The sequence below is a fragment of the Girardinichthys multiradiatus genome, chromosome 23, assembly GCF_021462225.1.
Source record: "Girardinichthys multiradiatus isolate DD_20200921_A chromosome 23, DD_fGirMul_XY1, whole genome shotgun sequence".
Classification (NCBI taxonomy): Eukaryota; Metazoa; Chordata; class Actinopteri; order Cyprinodontiformes; family Goodeidae; genus Girardinichthys; species Girardinichthys multiradiatus.
In genome coordinates, this window is record NC_061815.1 from 35,318,710 (window position 1) to 35,333,675 (window position 14,966).

General features: G+C 39.1%; 1 protein-coding gene across 1 annotated transcript in view; it reads left to right on the forward strand.

Annotated features, from left to right (window-relative positions):
- The window catches only part of atp8a1 (ATPase phospholipid transporting 8A1), a 114,498-nt gene that overhangs the window by 81,172 nt on the left and 18,360 nt on the right, over positions 1-14,966 (forward strand). Inside the window, exons 28-32 of the mRNA XM_047353416.1 lie at positions 4,668-4,742; positions 6,549-6,671; positions 11,916-11,994; positions 13,492-13,553; positions 14,868-14,924. Of these exons, the coding sequence (XP_047209372.1) occupies positions 4,668-4,742; positions 6,549-6,671; positions 11,916-11,994; positions 13,492-13,553; positions 14,868-14,924 (396 nt within the window). The remainder of the gene's footprint in view (positions 1-4,667; positions 4,743-6,548; positions 6,672-11,915; positions 11,995-13,491; positions 13,554-14,867; positions 14,925-14,966) is intronic.

Genomic DNA, 14,966 nt, shown 5'->3' on the forward strand with positions numbered 1-14,966 from the left:
CAGTCAGTGGAAAAAAGCAAAACATAAGGCAGATTAGAAAGGACAGAATAAAATAGAAAGGTATGATGCAACATTTTCTGCTGTCTTTGCTGATGAAAAGTTGGCATTAAACACAATGTGTAAAATGTGAGCACTTTATATTTTTCTTTTGTTTACATTTTCTGTGACACTTTGACCTCTGATGGCTTTTTTAATTCTCCTTTTTTGAAGTGCATTTGCCATTAAATGGCTACCTTTGCCACTCCAGTGTGCCTGCTTCATAGTCTGTGTGACCCGAAAAAGTGAGACACTAAAAGTCCATTTGTGTTTCCATTACATCCGTTCAACCAGGCCGCTCTTTTTCAGGATCAGGTTAAATAGAAATTACACGCACAAATTAAAGTTTAGCCTAACTTGATTATCTGATGCCGACCCCTTACATTTGACATTTGATTCTTGCTCGAAAATGTATTTACTTTTTTCTGTCCCCGGTTCATCTCTGTGTGCTGCTTATGTTCTATTGCTTAGGTTACAAAAGAGGCAAAACAGGTTACATTTTCAAAGTTAAGAAATCTACAGTTCATATTTTTTACTCTGTCTTTAATCTGCATTTACCTGTGGACCAGCAGAACATATAATCAAATTAAAACCTGTGCATGTTTTGTTTTGCTGTTTGAAACTTACCAGGCTGCATGTCAAGGTTATTTTACCATCTACAGTTCAAGTGTACCTTTTGGGGCCCTCTAGAAATATTAGCTGCTTCCTCCCACTCTACACTCGTTTAGGGGCCTGAAGTAGATAACAGGACATTTCTCCACTCTTCCCTTGCTTTGTTATTTGCAGTCACCTGCATCCCCAGGGTATGAATAAAAGGTACATTTGTTGCACTGTTCACGTTTAGCGCTCATGTTTTTCTGCTAGACTTTCAGGCTGACTTGCAAGTAGAGAATCGCAGTTTTTAATGAGAATTTTGACTTTTTGTTCTCCGCATCATTGTCCTAAACAGAGAGAGATACAATCTGAATTCCAGGCCAGTGAGACTCGCTGCTTAGGCCCCTTTTCATCTGCCTTTCTTTCCCCTGGCTCTTTGATTCTTTAGAAAAGACATTCGGTTGCTGGGTTTGGGAACTCTTGAACTATTGTGAGAGACTTGAACATGGGTGCAACTTAGTTTGAAGCACTTGGAGCAGTTAATGATTTTCTCTGTCATTATGGGGTTGATGACAAGGTCATAAGACTGTCTCTTAACTGGATGATTGACCAGTGAAACTACTTCAGAGTTTCTTTTGGTTTCAATGATCCTGTTGATTAGAAATGCTTTTTCTTTCATTCACGCCTGATCATACCTGAGACATGACTTCATAGGAGTGTTTAACATGAATGTGAAGTTCCTTACAAAGGCGTTGATACCCCTTGAACTTTTTCACATGTCAACACATGAAAACTACAAATATCGATGCATTTTATTAGGGCTTTATCTGATACACTGACTCAGGTTTCTTTTTTTTTATATAAATGTTTAATTGTTGCTTGATTTTGGTGGGGTTCTTGTTCCTATCTCTAGTGAATGTTGGGCGAGTCCCCACAAGGCAAAAAGGATGCATGGTTTTTTAAATTGTTTTTTTTTTTTTTTTTTTATACAATCCATTTTTGTTAAATCTGAAAGGTTCATTTTTATTCATCTCCCCCGAGGCTTTAGCCCCCTTTGCAGAGACACCTTTGACTACAATGGCAATTGTTTTTGGGTAGGTCTCTCCTACTTGTTTTTGTCTTGTTGACAACTCATACATACATGTGAGATTAGATGGTTAATCTGTGAGAATACAAGTTACTAAATTACAGCTTTGTAACAATCACAAATTTACAAGTCTAAAACCCCTGATGAAGCTGTTACACTGCTTACCAGTTGGTGGCGGTAATGCACCTGAATGTTGTTTGCCAATCCCCGTTAAACAAGAAGAAGAAGCTGGTCTTGTGCTGTTCCACTGAGACACCTTTGTATTGGAATCCATAGCAACTCCATTCATATGCATGATCTTTGTAGCTGTTCGTGTTTGATTGACATAGTGTTGGGTGCTGATAGACAAGTCGTACAAATAAGGGAGCTACAAAACCTCTCATTCAATCATACTCACTGTGGTTGAGAAATGCTCAGAGTAGAAGAGTGGATCTTACCAACTGGTTGGACTGAATTAATCCTTAGAGACTGAGCTTGGCATTCTAATACAACCTGTCTGAAGTTGCACATATTTCCAGCATATTTATCAGCTCCTTATTGTCCTTTTATTCTCTGCTGGCTTTGTGAATGAATTCCATTCGCAATTCTACAGAGCCAAAGTATTGGGACTTGCACTATTGGGGAGGGATGTCATTCCCACCCAACCTCCTCCTGGCCAATACTCTGTGGAGCAACCTTGCAATCAATGATGTTTCATTTCCTGATGAATATGCAAGTCTCTTCAGTCTTTCGTCCCCCTTTTTTTGCACCCCCCCAGCTCCCGCTTTGCTCCCACAATGTTTTCATGATGTGCAGTGAGAGAGAGAGAGGCCAACCACACCCCTTCACTGAGTGGCACTCAATGAGGAGAAGAAAAGGGGAAGTAAAATCCTGCCTGGTACTTCCCCTAATGAGCAAATCAATGCATCTGTCCCTCAAGAGACGGGGAGAGTGAGAAAGAGAGGGAAGCCTCGAGGACGAGACCAAAACACTCACACAGAAGCAGCAACCCCACCATGTGAATAGGGGGCTTTTTCAACTTGGCACAACAATGTATCGACCCAAAGGCTCTTATTGAGCAGATCTGTAATTAATTCAGCAGTTTGACCTACCCACAAGCTGCTCAGTACAACCGTTGAGCCATCCTAATAGTTGAACCTGCCTCATGACTTGAGTTTCATCCATACACTGCATAACTCCTAGCAACGCCATCTGAATGCAATTCTAAACAAGCAGAGATCCAAAACATCTGAGGTTGTGATTCTGTTGTCTTTGCATTCAGACCCATCTGGTTCTATTTTCATCACATGTGATTTAACAATGGGCCCCACAAAATGATAGAGTGGGCCTGACAGAGGGATGGTTGTTGGTGGGTTTAGTTGAAGTTGAAAGGTGAGGGGCAGGATCTGGGCACACAGGGAAAGTTGGGATTTATCGGCTGGCCAACAACATTTTGTGTTCATGTATATGCTAACCCGATGTAATGGGAAAAACCAGCGTGCAGACTGGTATTGATCATGCAGACATTGGCAGCAGCAGGCAGGGCCATCAAACAAGCTTTGTCCCAATGTGAGAATTTGTAGCAGTTCCTGCCTTCATAATGACATTAAATGAAGTGAGGAAATTCCTGGTAGGGCATGACCAAAACACAGCTTCTTTTATGTTTGCTTGACAGTTTTGGCAGCAACTAAAGCCTGTCCTGGATCATGAAATGTCAGACTTCAACACTTTGGGGTGCAGTTTCTGATCACAGCTTACATGGGTTGTCAGTTTGACTCCAGGATCTTTTGGATATGTCAGCTTTGTACCAATAGATCTATTTTCAGAATACATTATGTTTGTCTTAGTTTTCTAAACCTTGTTTTCTGACTCTTCGTACAGGTTATCACGGGTTTTATTTCCGCACAACAGATGGTTTGCATTACCTTTGTCTATTTCATTCAGTTTATTTAGGTGGCTTTAGCAGTGCAGCTAACCTCATCTGTCACCCACATGTTGTCAGGTAGAGCAGAGTGAAGCATCGGGGTTGAGCTTAGAAGTAAGCCTGTGATGAAACAGTGAATGGTTTCATTGAAGGGATGAAGGGTTTTTTTTGTTTTTTTTTTTAATCATTGGACCTTTTTCCCCAGTTAAGAAATTTGACCAAGTCCAACTAATGACATGCTGATCCCAGGTCAGCACTTCTAACTAACCCCTTAATTTACTAATTTATTTATTCAGATTTATCAAGGTTGAATTCCTGAAACAGTAGCTATTATAATGCGAAGATAAGGAATTTTGGAGCTCTGTTTAGTTATTTTAGTGTCTAAAATTAGTTTATGGTATAAGTTGGTCTCTAGTGTTCGTCATCTCTTAAGGCCTTGACATACCTCTCGGCATATGTAAATAGTAACCACTTGATGCTCGCGGAAAGACTCCCAACCTTTATTTAGAAACTTTTTAGCTCAGATGAACACATTCCAGTTAGAGATTTCCAGTTTTCTCTGCAGCCTCACAGGGGCGGTAATGGGCTGGTTTATGTAGTGCCTATTCAGAAAAGAAAGAATAAAATAAATTTTCTCCAGGATTATATCACAGTTATTGTATTTTTGGCCCCGAGAGATAAATTATCCAAATGGAAAAAAACGGCAGATCACTCCTCATTGTACTTCCTAGTAACAATGGTATTTTTTTCTTCTTATGCCTGTGATCTGACCATTCACAACATTTATATTTTCATCACATAAGCAGACTTTGCTGTTAAGCAGCAAGTAGAAAGTACTTTAGGCTTTATCTTCGCTATTATTAATGAAAAACATTTATTCATCATTTTGTTTGAAAAAGCCTTTTCTGAAATCACTGTTATGTGCTTTACAGCTTTAAACGACAGCACTAGAAAAGAGTTTCGTGAATGCTTTTGACAACAAAATGTGACTTTCATCTGCTGTTCTTTTACCTTCCTGCCTTTTTATGCAATTTTTTTCTACCACAGATCTGGTTTGCATTCGTCAATGGTTTCTCTGGACAGATTCTCTTTGAACGCTGGTGTATCGGCCTCTATAATGTGGTGAGTGTTGGGAATATTTATTCGCTAAAGAGACCACTTTGCACCTCCACCCAATCCCCTCTTCGACACCAAACAGTTTAGCTCTGGTACCCCAGAAGCGATCCTTTTTTTGCCAGAGTGTGGCATTTACATCCTGAAAATGTTCTTTGTTATTTATGAGCAGATGTCAAGTATATACTCCCTCTGTGCCCTAAGCTATGTGCTGAATGTGAAAGAATAACAGCTTTGCTTGCGCCACAGAGTGTAGTTATTCAGAGCGGCCACGTTTGAATGATGAAAAGAATCGGAAGAGTAGAGCGGCAAGTGAGCTGATTTTGGGAGTCCCACAGGGCACAACAACAGGACCACTCCTAATGAACTCATATTTCATATCTGTCATAAACTAAGCAGAGGAAAAATATGTCATTGTTAACTCTTCAATAAAAGTCATTTTGTAGCTCCATTCAGAATGAGAAATATTTCCCAAATATGAAACAAATTACAGCATAAACTCTCGGTCGAGAAGGACAGTTTAACAGTTCTGCCTCTTTAATCGGTTACATAATAAAATACCATTTCCCATTACCAGTGATGTTTGAATGGGTGTATAGAGTTGAATTTTTTAATTCTTAAAGACTTGGGGAATTCATTTGGCTGAGTTGGAGTCTGTTGGAGGCACTGGTCTGAATCCACCCTTCAATAGAAGTCTTCCAGGGCTTGGCTGTGAAAAAGAAAGAGAACCCAATGGAGCATGTCCTGTGGCCTGCCAGTCCTACAAACTCGAAGCCTGCAAACTCCCACTCCAGATGCGCCTGCAGGGATCCTGCACCAACTGGCCCACTGAGCCCTCTCAGCTACACAATACAGTCACTCCTCTCTCAGCAGCTGCTACATAGAACAATACATCTCTAAGAAATTACACTTAATCCAGACTTAAATACCTGCTTCTTGGTCCAGAACTTCGCAGATGTTTATTGGGAGATAGGTTTTGCATATGAATAGGCTGAAAGCGTGATCCATCAAAACAAACCCCAAAAGGGTTCAAGGTCAGTGGTCCTCAATAATCAGACTTAAGTATAGTGCAATTTTAGAACAGACTAAAACAAATTTCCAGCAAATTAAGCATATGATCAAAACAGGCATCTGTGATTACTAAAAACAGACATGAGTTTTAAAGTAGTAATGCACCAATCAATATTTTGTGGCCAATGTTCAGTTTTTGTAAAGCTTGACCTGAATTATAAGAAGTTATATAAACAGCATTTAAGATATTTTGTTTATTAAATATTTATATGAGGAGCAGAGGAAGCATCATGCCGCATGTGAAAACAATCACTGTAAAACAGTTTCACTAATATTTCAAAACGAACATCAAATAGTTACGTTGTCTTTGGCCCTTCTTTTATTAGCAATTAGCATAACTAGCATTACCGAAAGGACAGTCTTTGTATTCCCTAGACCGTCAATCCTTACATTTGCTTTAAGATTTCCAAAAAACTGTCAGGATTCCCAAACTTCAGCATGTGTCTTCCAGCCTGAAAAATAAAAATAATTTTACTTTTAAGGTCCTTACTTATCTTGCTAACTGCTTTCACAGAGAAGAGTGCTGTTGTTAGCGCAACCCGGTATCACTAATCGGAAAACAATCAGAATTTTTTGTTTTTACCCAGCTGGTCACTAGTCAAGGAGGATCAAGCTTAAAATCTGCCAATTCCAGTAATCAGCAGATTTCTCTGTGCATTGCTAGTATAAAGACTGGTTAATCTTTGGATGTGTTTGATGTTACTGAATTTGATTATTTTTTGTGTTACTTTTTTCCTGATGTAGCTCTTCACTGCCTTACCTCCTCTTACCTTGGGGATATTTGAGCGCTCCTGTAGGAAAGAAAATATGCTGAAATACCCAGAACTCTACAAAACCTCCCAGAATGCAATGGGTTTTAACACCAAGGTAAGACAAAAGTCTAATAGGTGATTTGCATGTGACTGTTTGTTGTATATGCATTATGTCTTATGTCCGTCATTCTGTTTTCCTCTCAATTAGTCATGCTGTGAAATAAATTGGGAATTATCAGGGCTCCCCAAATAGCCTATAGTATGATGTTTATCTGTAATATTTTTGTCATTTTCTGAAACCAAACATATGCGCAAAAAAAAACATTTCATTCGCTAAAGTTGAAACCAAATGTTCTGTTAGAGACATTAAAGGTCAAACGTTCCAGCTCTTAAAACCCGCTGCCATCACATTCATGAAAAGAGATGTTTCTATTGTTGCTCTGGAGAATTTATCTCCTGTCTCAGTGACCTGGCAGCTGTAGTTTGTGGATCTCCGTTCGTTGTCTGGTTTGGCTGGGGTTGACCTATTCTGTCTGGTCGTGGGCGAGGTAGGGGGGGAGAGGGCTGTCCGTTAGCTTTCCCCTGCTGGGTAATAAAGTTGTCTCCTCCTTTCTTCATGCCCAGCCACAGACTCCTGGACCTTCCTCACAGGCGTGGTGACCTGGTTAGCTGCACATGGAGGTGGCTTAAAAAGGAGGATTGGACATGGTGGTCCGGGGTAGGGAAGGTCAGATGAGTTTTGGGATGCAACAGAAAGAGAGAGCAAGGAAGGAATCTGAGAGCTTGTTGTCATTATATAAAAAGCATTTGTTGCGGAAAATTAAGCAATTTGTTTAAGGAAAGGAGTAGAATGTTTGGAGGCCAAGGCTATCAGATCATATTTAAACCAGACGGGACCGAACGGCATGCATCCGTTTCTGACAGAAACTCCTCTTTAATTGTAAGATTGAAGTAAATTAGATTAAATAGGTTACACATAAAATTTTTTTTTATATTTCTTTATATATTTATTTCTTGAATTTTGTTTCTTACATTGTTTCTTACATTTCAATAAAATATATATTTTTTACATTATTTTATTGATGTAGTTCATTAGATTTTGTCTATTCACTTTATTTAGGTATTTACGATTTATTTTTCATTAATTAAAATTCATTGTATTAATTTAGTTTGTTCTTATAAAATTTAATTATTTTTTTAAAGACACCTAAACTGTCAATAAAGGCAGATTGAATACAGTAGTTTGGTTAGGTGAAAACACCTTAAAGTAATAACAGTCTATAAACATTTTAAATGAAAGCATACATGCTAAACAGGATTGGGCACATTCTCTTTACATTCATTTTACTACTGGTTAAGACTCTATTACCATACAACTAAAGTTTTTATTTTTTTATATAAATCCTGCTACTTGATGGATTTCTCTTTTTTAAGCACATTTTTGGATATTTCATAAAGTATTTTTTGAGCCACAAAAGGATCACGAAAGCATCCCCCTTGATAGTTGGAAGCAAACAGACTTAAATTTTGTTTGGGCCACATTTTCCAGGACCCATAAATGATGACTCAGGCAGGTCAGCAAGTTGTTTTTGCTGGCTTGTCCACTCTTTTCCAGAGATATTTTCCTTGCAGCTGGCCCGAGGCGAGGCGAGAAAATCCATCAGGAATTTGGCCCCTCCGAAACCTGTCTTTCTGCGGGCCCAGCTCTTTTGTACACAAGAGATACTGTCTCTGTGAATTAAAGCTGTTTGTGTTGAGGTGTGAGCAGGGAGAGCTTCACCCTGGGGGTTTCAACTGTGTCACTCATTTACTTTTAAAGACATAGTCGGTCCCCTTGCAAACTAAAAAAACCCTAATAATCACTGCAGTTTAACAACAGCTACCACCTTTTTGCAGAGCTTTTGCTTCTCTCATGCCTCCTTACCTCATTCGTTCATAAAGAAACGGAAAAGAGACGGCTGCTCTGGAAATATTTGGCTCCATATTAATTACTGCCTTTCATGTGTTTTGCTTTTTTTGGCCATTAAGACTTGCACAAAGGGCCAAATTTTCCCAAGACAGAGCAGCCATTCATTCAGAGTGGATCCTAACCAACTCGAAGAGAAAACAAGAGCAAAGAGATACCCATGTGGATTGATGGCTAGAAGGAAAGGATCCCACTGTAACAAACTATTATGAACATTTATTTATTTCATTAGCATTCATTGTGGTGGACAGGAACCTAGAGGCTCATTGTCCCTCCTGCAGTGATCGTGATGGGATAACTGAGGGAGAAGCTGATGGCGGGCTGAGCCTGTCAGTGGGAGGCTAATTGAGTAAAACCTGTTATTGTAACATTAGTGATAATTTAATATGCATTTGACCAAAGAGCCGAGGGAACTGGGGGTTTGCTTTTGGCCACCCTCGCTCTGTGGATTGGGTTTTGTGTACACAGTGGGAGCGTGAGCTAATCCAGGGTGGGGGTAGCTGTCATGAGACTTTGTTTGGCTGGTGGGAAGGTGATGAGGTTGTGCCACTGAGGTCACAGTACACTAACAAAGATCATATTAAGTGTAAGAACATTAAATATTTCCAGAAACCCACAAATTATTCACTTTCCAGGATGACATAAAAATATGTTACAATTTTAAGGCATATTTGTTAAAGCTGCCTTCAGGTTCTAACTAGTCTTCTACGAAGCGATAATTGATTAAGTAATTAGTTCAGAAATATATTGCTTTTTTTAAGGCACTTTTCAAAAGTAATAATAGCTGTTGAACTAGTTAACAAGATTTTGTTGTGATAGACCAACAACACAAGGTAATGCAGAATTATGACGTAAAAGAAAATGATACATGGCTTTCAAAAAGATGAAAAAGAATAAAAATCAGAAAATATGCTTTGATTTAAACCATTTCATTGTAGCTCTGGCTGTGTTTTGAGTAGTTGTCCTGCTGCAGGGTGAACACCCCATCCCCCGTCTCAAGTCTTACTGCGTTCCTTCTTTCTTTCTTTTTTGGGTGATGATGAACCATCACCAGTCCCAATAAAAACTTGATTCTGGCTATCTTCACTGCATTTTGTCAGCGTGGCAGCCATATTGGATACGAAACCTATGGGCTGCTCGCCGTGCGTTGACTTTCCCTGTTCGGATTTCAACTACAGGGGTTTGGTGTTGTATTTCTAACTGTGAGCTTGAGGAAATAAACAATTTCTAGATACAAATATAATCCACAATTAGCTCCATCCTTTTCCTTAGCAACTCCGACCAGCTTCCCTGTCCCTCCTGGGGGAAAAAGGCATCCCCGCAGGATGATCTTGCCACCACCATGTTTCATGTTGGGGATAGTGTGTTCAGGGTGATGTGCCAGGTTAGTTGTGAATACCAACAAAGAAGACCAGGGGACTTTCCTCCGCATGTTTTGCTTCGTCACCATGACTTTTTCCCCTTTTGGAGGAGATTTCTTCTGGCTTTCTTGGCCATATCTTCATAGGTTTGTGCTATACGTTTTCAGATGATGGATTGAACAGTTCGGATATAGTTTTATTACCTGTTTTAAACTTTTTCCCCGACCATTCGGGTCTGTTCCTTGGTCTTCATGAACTTGTATGTCCACTTATTTTCTCAAACCTCTGAGGACTCCACAGTACAGCTGGATTTACACTAAGAATAGATTGCACACAGATGGATTCAGGGCATTCGATTGCACAGCGATAATACAGTAAAAGAGTCTGAAAACAATCTCCTGCCCAACTTTTCAGATTTTTATTTGCAATTATGTGTTACCCTGATCTGGTCTATCACATAAAATCCAGTAAGATTTGTGGTAGTGACATGACACAATGTGAAAGAGTTTTAAAGGGTATAAATACAGGCACTGTACCTTCTTTCTCATTGGCATGTAAAGAAATAGTTGTTTTAGCATAAATCCAAACTAGTTGGTCCTTGAGGGTTAAGCTAACAGTTAGCCTTGACAAAAATAAATCAACAACATGGCATTAACTTAAATTTCTGTTTTATGTCTGCTTTTTGAAGTCGCTGTACTTTAATACCAGATCGTTACTCAAACTGAAAATGCTTAAATTTTCTGATCTCAGTACAGGTTTTTACACAGGAAAATCATTGGTGGGGCTTGACCTCCTACCTCCATTTCCCGTGTGATTAATCAAAAGCCTCTGTTTAAATAACCATCTACTACAAAAATGACAATAGTTTAAAGATTCATAAAATGACGTCCGCATAACCCTCTGATGTTTTTGAGATTGGAGTTGTTGTGAGATGTTGGAAGTCAGCTTTGGTCTTTGTCTACCTTGGAATAGCCATTAGCTTCAGCCTCCAGAATCAACTACTCTGGATTTTTTTTAAATTAAGGTGCCATGAGAGTTTTTGTTTTACTGCAAGTAAGACATTATGTGTTTATAAACTTTATCAGAACTTTTTTTTTTTTTTTTATCCTAAACTGTCCTTAAATTTCTAAGCTTGCCCAATTTTCTTGTCTCAGAACGAGGGTGAGGAGAGGAAAAGAGGGCACAAGTGTGGAGCCTTTTTTTCCTCCTCATTTGGGCCGAACAGATTTCACGGCTGTTTCATGCTACATTGCCCATTAGTGTTATGTTTGGCCTGAAACTTGCATTAATACAAATTTTAAAACAAGGTGGTTTTGGAGTGGGAGTATTGCTTTAACCAACTCATCCAAAGTGTACACATCTGCAAAGATGGACGCACGTAGACGGTGCTCCATACCTTGATTTTCCAAGCTCTTGATAATTACCCAGAAAACAGTTTAATCTCTGTCCAGCCTTCTAAGTCTCTGTGTGTGTTTCTAGACTGATTTGTTTCACTCGTTTAAACTCTTCTGTAATTTATTACTACTCCGGTTTAAATTCTCTCATGAAGGAGCTAAAATCTAACAACGATAAATGAGTGTAAACCTTTCCTCTGCATCTCTTAATATAATGTTGTTTAATGTTCTCAGAGTCACTGGAAACATTCCGATTTTACAATTTTTAAGGTAAATTCTTTTGTGTTAATTTATTGTAATAGAAGAAAATGATTAAAACCTGAACATTGATGTCATCCACTTGCTTTTCATTGCTAATACGTATACTGGACAGCCTCTCTCTCCCCCATAACACTCAGAGGATATACAACGTGTCTGTCAGCGGGGTGGCCATTCATTGAGGAGGCCCTGACAAAACCGCCACTTAGCCCAGTGCTGGTCTGGCACAAAGGGCCCAGGTCAGGGGTCACCTGGAGCTCCCCACACCCTTTTCACATGCTTTTTTTCCCTTTCTCTCTCGTTCTTTCTGTTTCTCACTCGACCACCCCCCACCCTCTCCCCGTTCCTCCTCCTCCACCCCTCTTGCCTCTGTTTTGCAGGTCTTCTGGGCCCATTGTCTGAACGGCCTCTTCCACTCCGTCATCCTCTTCTGGTTCCCCCTGAAAGCCTTCCAGCATGGTTAGTGGCTCCCAGCGACTCCTCCGCAGCTCTCAATGGACTGGATGAAAAGAGAAAACAGTCAAGCTCACATACTTTGTCTTAATTACTTCTCTCTTTGGCCGTTCCAGTCATGAATTGCAAACATGTGGTCTGAGCCACATGCAGCAAGCGTGTTTTCATATTTGCATCACTAAACAAAAGCTGATAGCTGTTCTGTGCAGTTAGAAGCTAAATATTATTACACAGATCATTTTGTACATTGGTTGAGCAAATACCTTTAATTCGATTTCACAAAAAGTTTTAATGTGTGTTTGTGCATTTTAAAACTAAAGGTTCCTTAAGCCTATAAGTCTTGACTGGCCAGAGCTGAGGACCACACAAGCTTGGGCCTGCTTTCCAAACAATGGCGCCAAGCCACCTCACCCTGACTGACGCGCTGTCTGTAGAGCCTTGGTGTGCACAGGGCATGTTACCAGCCGGAAGTAGAGCAAACCTCTGCATCTTTGTGCACTTACAGTCACATACTGTCGATATTTTAGCCTTGGCTCCAACCCAAACTCACTTAAGTGTTTTGAAACGATGTGTCTGTGTGGCTGTTGTTTGTTCGAATCTTATTTAGGAATACAGTTCACATATAATAGCTAAATGGCCATCTTGCCATAGAAACCAGCCTTTTAAATCTGTTTTAGTAATGAGGTACCGGAGAAGTTGGATTTCTGTTATGAAGGCATACAGACTATATTTCAGCCTCAGCCTAGTAGACCTTAATGTAAATCACATTTCCAAGAAGCTGCAAATACAGAATTAATATTCAAGCCTCACTCAAAGTTTAATGAGGGAATGAGCATGAGGAGGGGGGTTCCACCACACTGGTTCCAGTGCCAAACTGGCGCTAGTGTTTGTGCAGACCTAGTTCTTAGCAATGTCAGGAAAATCGTCACATTGTCCCCTCCATTAAATATACATCCAGCATGGGCATTAATAGCAGTAAAGTCCATCCAACAGATCAAATATGTTATTCTCCTGCAGAATTTTCATGCATGGCAGTCCTTTGTGATTGCAAAATTGCACACATTGAAATTCTGATGACGGCTGTGGTTCAATGTATTGTGCAGCTCTACTTGGCACCAGTTCTTTATTTTGCTCTTTGTTTTGTTATGAGAAGCATTTCTTTAAATCAGTGTGCAACATAGAGCTGCACTCACTGACTCAACTGTCCACAGATTCCACAAATCCCATATCCAACTCAGTTCTTAAACACCCACTAGTCTTTTAATATCAGTGCTCCCAGTATTGGTCAGATCAGGAATCAGATGATGATGTGGTACCAAGCTGGCTCTCTGGTTGTGAAAAACCAAAAAGGTTCTTATTTAGAACCAGTTTAGAACTGGCGCCAGCACCAGCTCTTAATGAGTTTCTTAAAGTGACATCTACTGTATGTGGTGTGTGAAACCCTGAGAGCTAAAGAAAAACTGTGACGTTCCTGAAAGCTTCTGCTGTTGATTTCCTTCACAGATACAGTGTTTGGCAGTGGAAAAACTCCAGACTATCTCCTCTTAGGAAATATGGTATACACAGTAAGTGCGTCAATCTTTTTGACTCTATAGGTGTGTTGTCCAGTGACAATACTAATAAAAATCACATAAAGTTTGTTTTTTTTGTTTTATGTCTTCTATATAATGAAATTAACACTAATGCTAAAAAATTTGGTTAAAATTAGCTCTGGGTCAATTCGACCTCAATTCATTACCTCCATGCTGCCATTCTATCCCTTCCTTCTTTCATTTTGTATCTTTGTACTTAAACTGTGTGTATATTAGTTGATTTTTCTTTTGTAGTTGAGTATTTACAGAATTTATAGAGATAAAATATAACAAACATACTTAAAATTCACATAAAAGTTTAGTTATGTAATTTGACCCGTAAACTAACTAAAATCTTGGGTTCCTACGCAGTCTTAAAAAGTCCTGAATTTGCCTTTATAACTTTCCAGATCTGGATGAGAATGGAAAAATGACTAAAAATTCTACTAATTACAAAATCAAACAAGTGTTTGGTTCATTTCTGTGCTCTAAGTTATGAGCATATTTTACCATATTTTTTCAGATTTTATATGCGTCTACTTTTGGAGATCTGAGTGAGGGAATTTCACAGATAAATAAAACAAAATGGTCAATTTCACAGTTTTTTGTCATCTACACCTTCTTAGACCATGGGTTTAGACTGGACCTGTGTGTGGTTTTAAAACCAGGTCTGGATTAAGTGTCAAACAACATGATACAAGTCCTAATTCTTTAATGTTTACAAACAGAATAAAGGTTGGAGATTTTATGAGTCTAATTGTGATACATTTTAAAATGAAGGTGATTTGATCAAATAAAAACAATCACCTTTACCAAACCAGTGGATTGGAAGTGAACCTTAGAATCACGTTATTTTATGATTTAGTAGAATGTAAAAATACAGAAACCAAATTGGGTTCAAAAAATGTACTCAAATGTCTGTAAAATTGAGTCTGGGAAAATATGGAGTCCTGAAATGTTGGAATCCAGAGAATAACTCTTAGTGGCTGTCAGTAGTAGAAATGGTTTAATGGAGTCATACAGTCCCATTTTATTTCCTTAGACTATGAGTAGAACATAGAAAATTACTTTTAAGTTGTCGGTCGTCAAAGCCAGTATGAAATGTCCTCCTGATTGGTACCCATTTTTGTACAGTGGGTACTACATGTCACGCCGCAGATGGCTCTATGTCGTAACTAAAAAGTCAAGTAACAATCAATCAAAACTACAGAGGTACAAAATGGCACATGGATGAGATGACTACTAAAAAGAATACAATATAGAAACAGTTAAAAAGGTTTCTAAAAAATATCTTCTGTTCCTCAACAGTTTGTCGTCATCACAGTTTGTCTTAAAGCCGGTCTGGAGACTTCATCCTGGACCATGGTAGGTCAAAGGCTCTCTGGCTGTTTATATCACCTCTGGTAC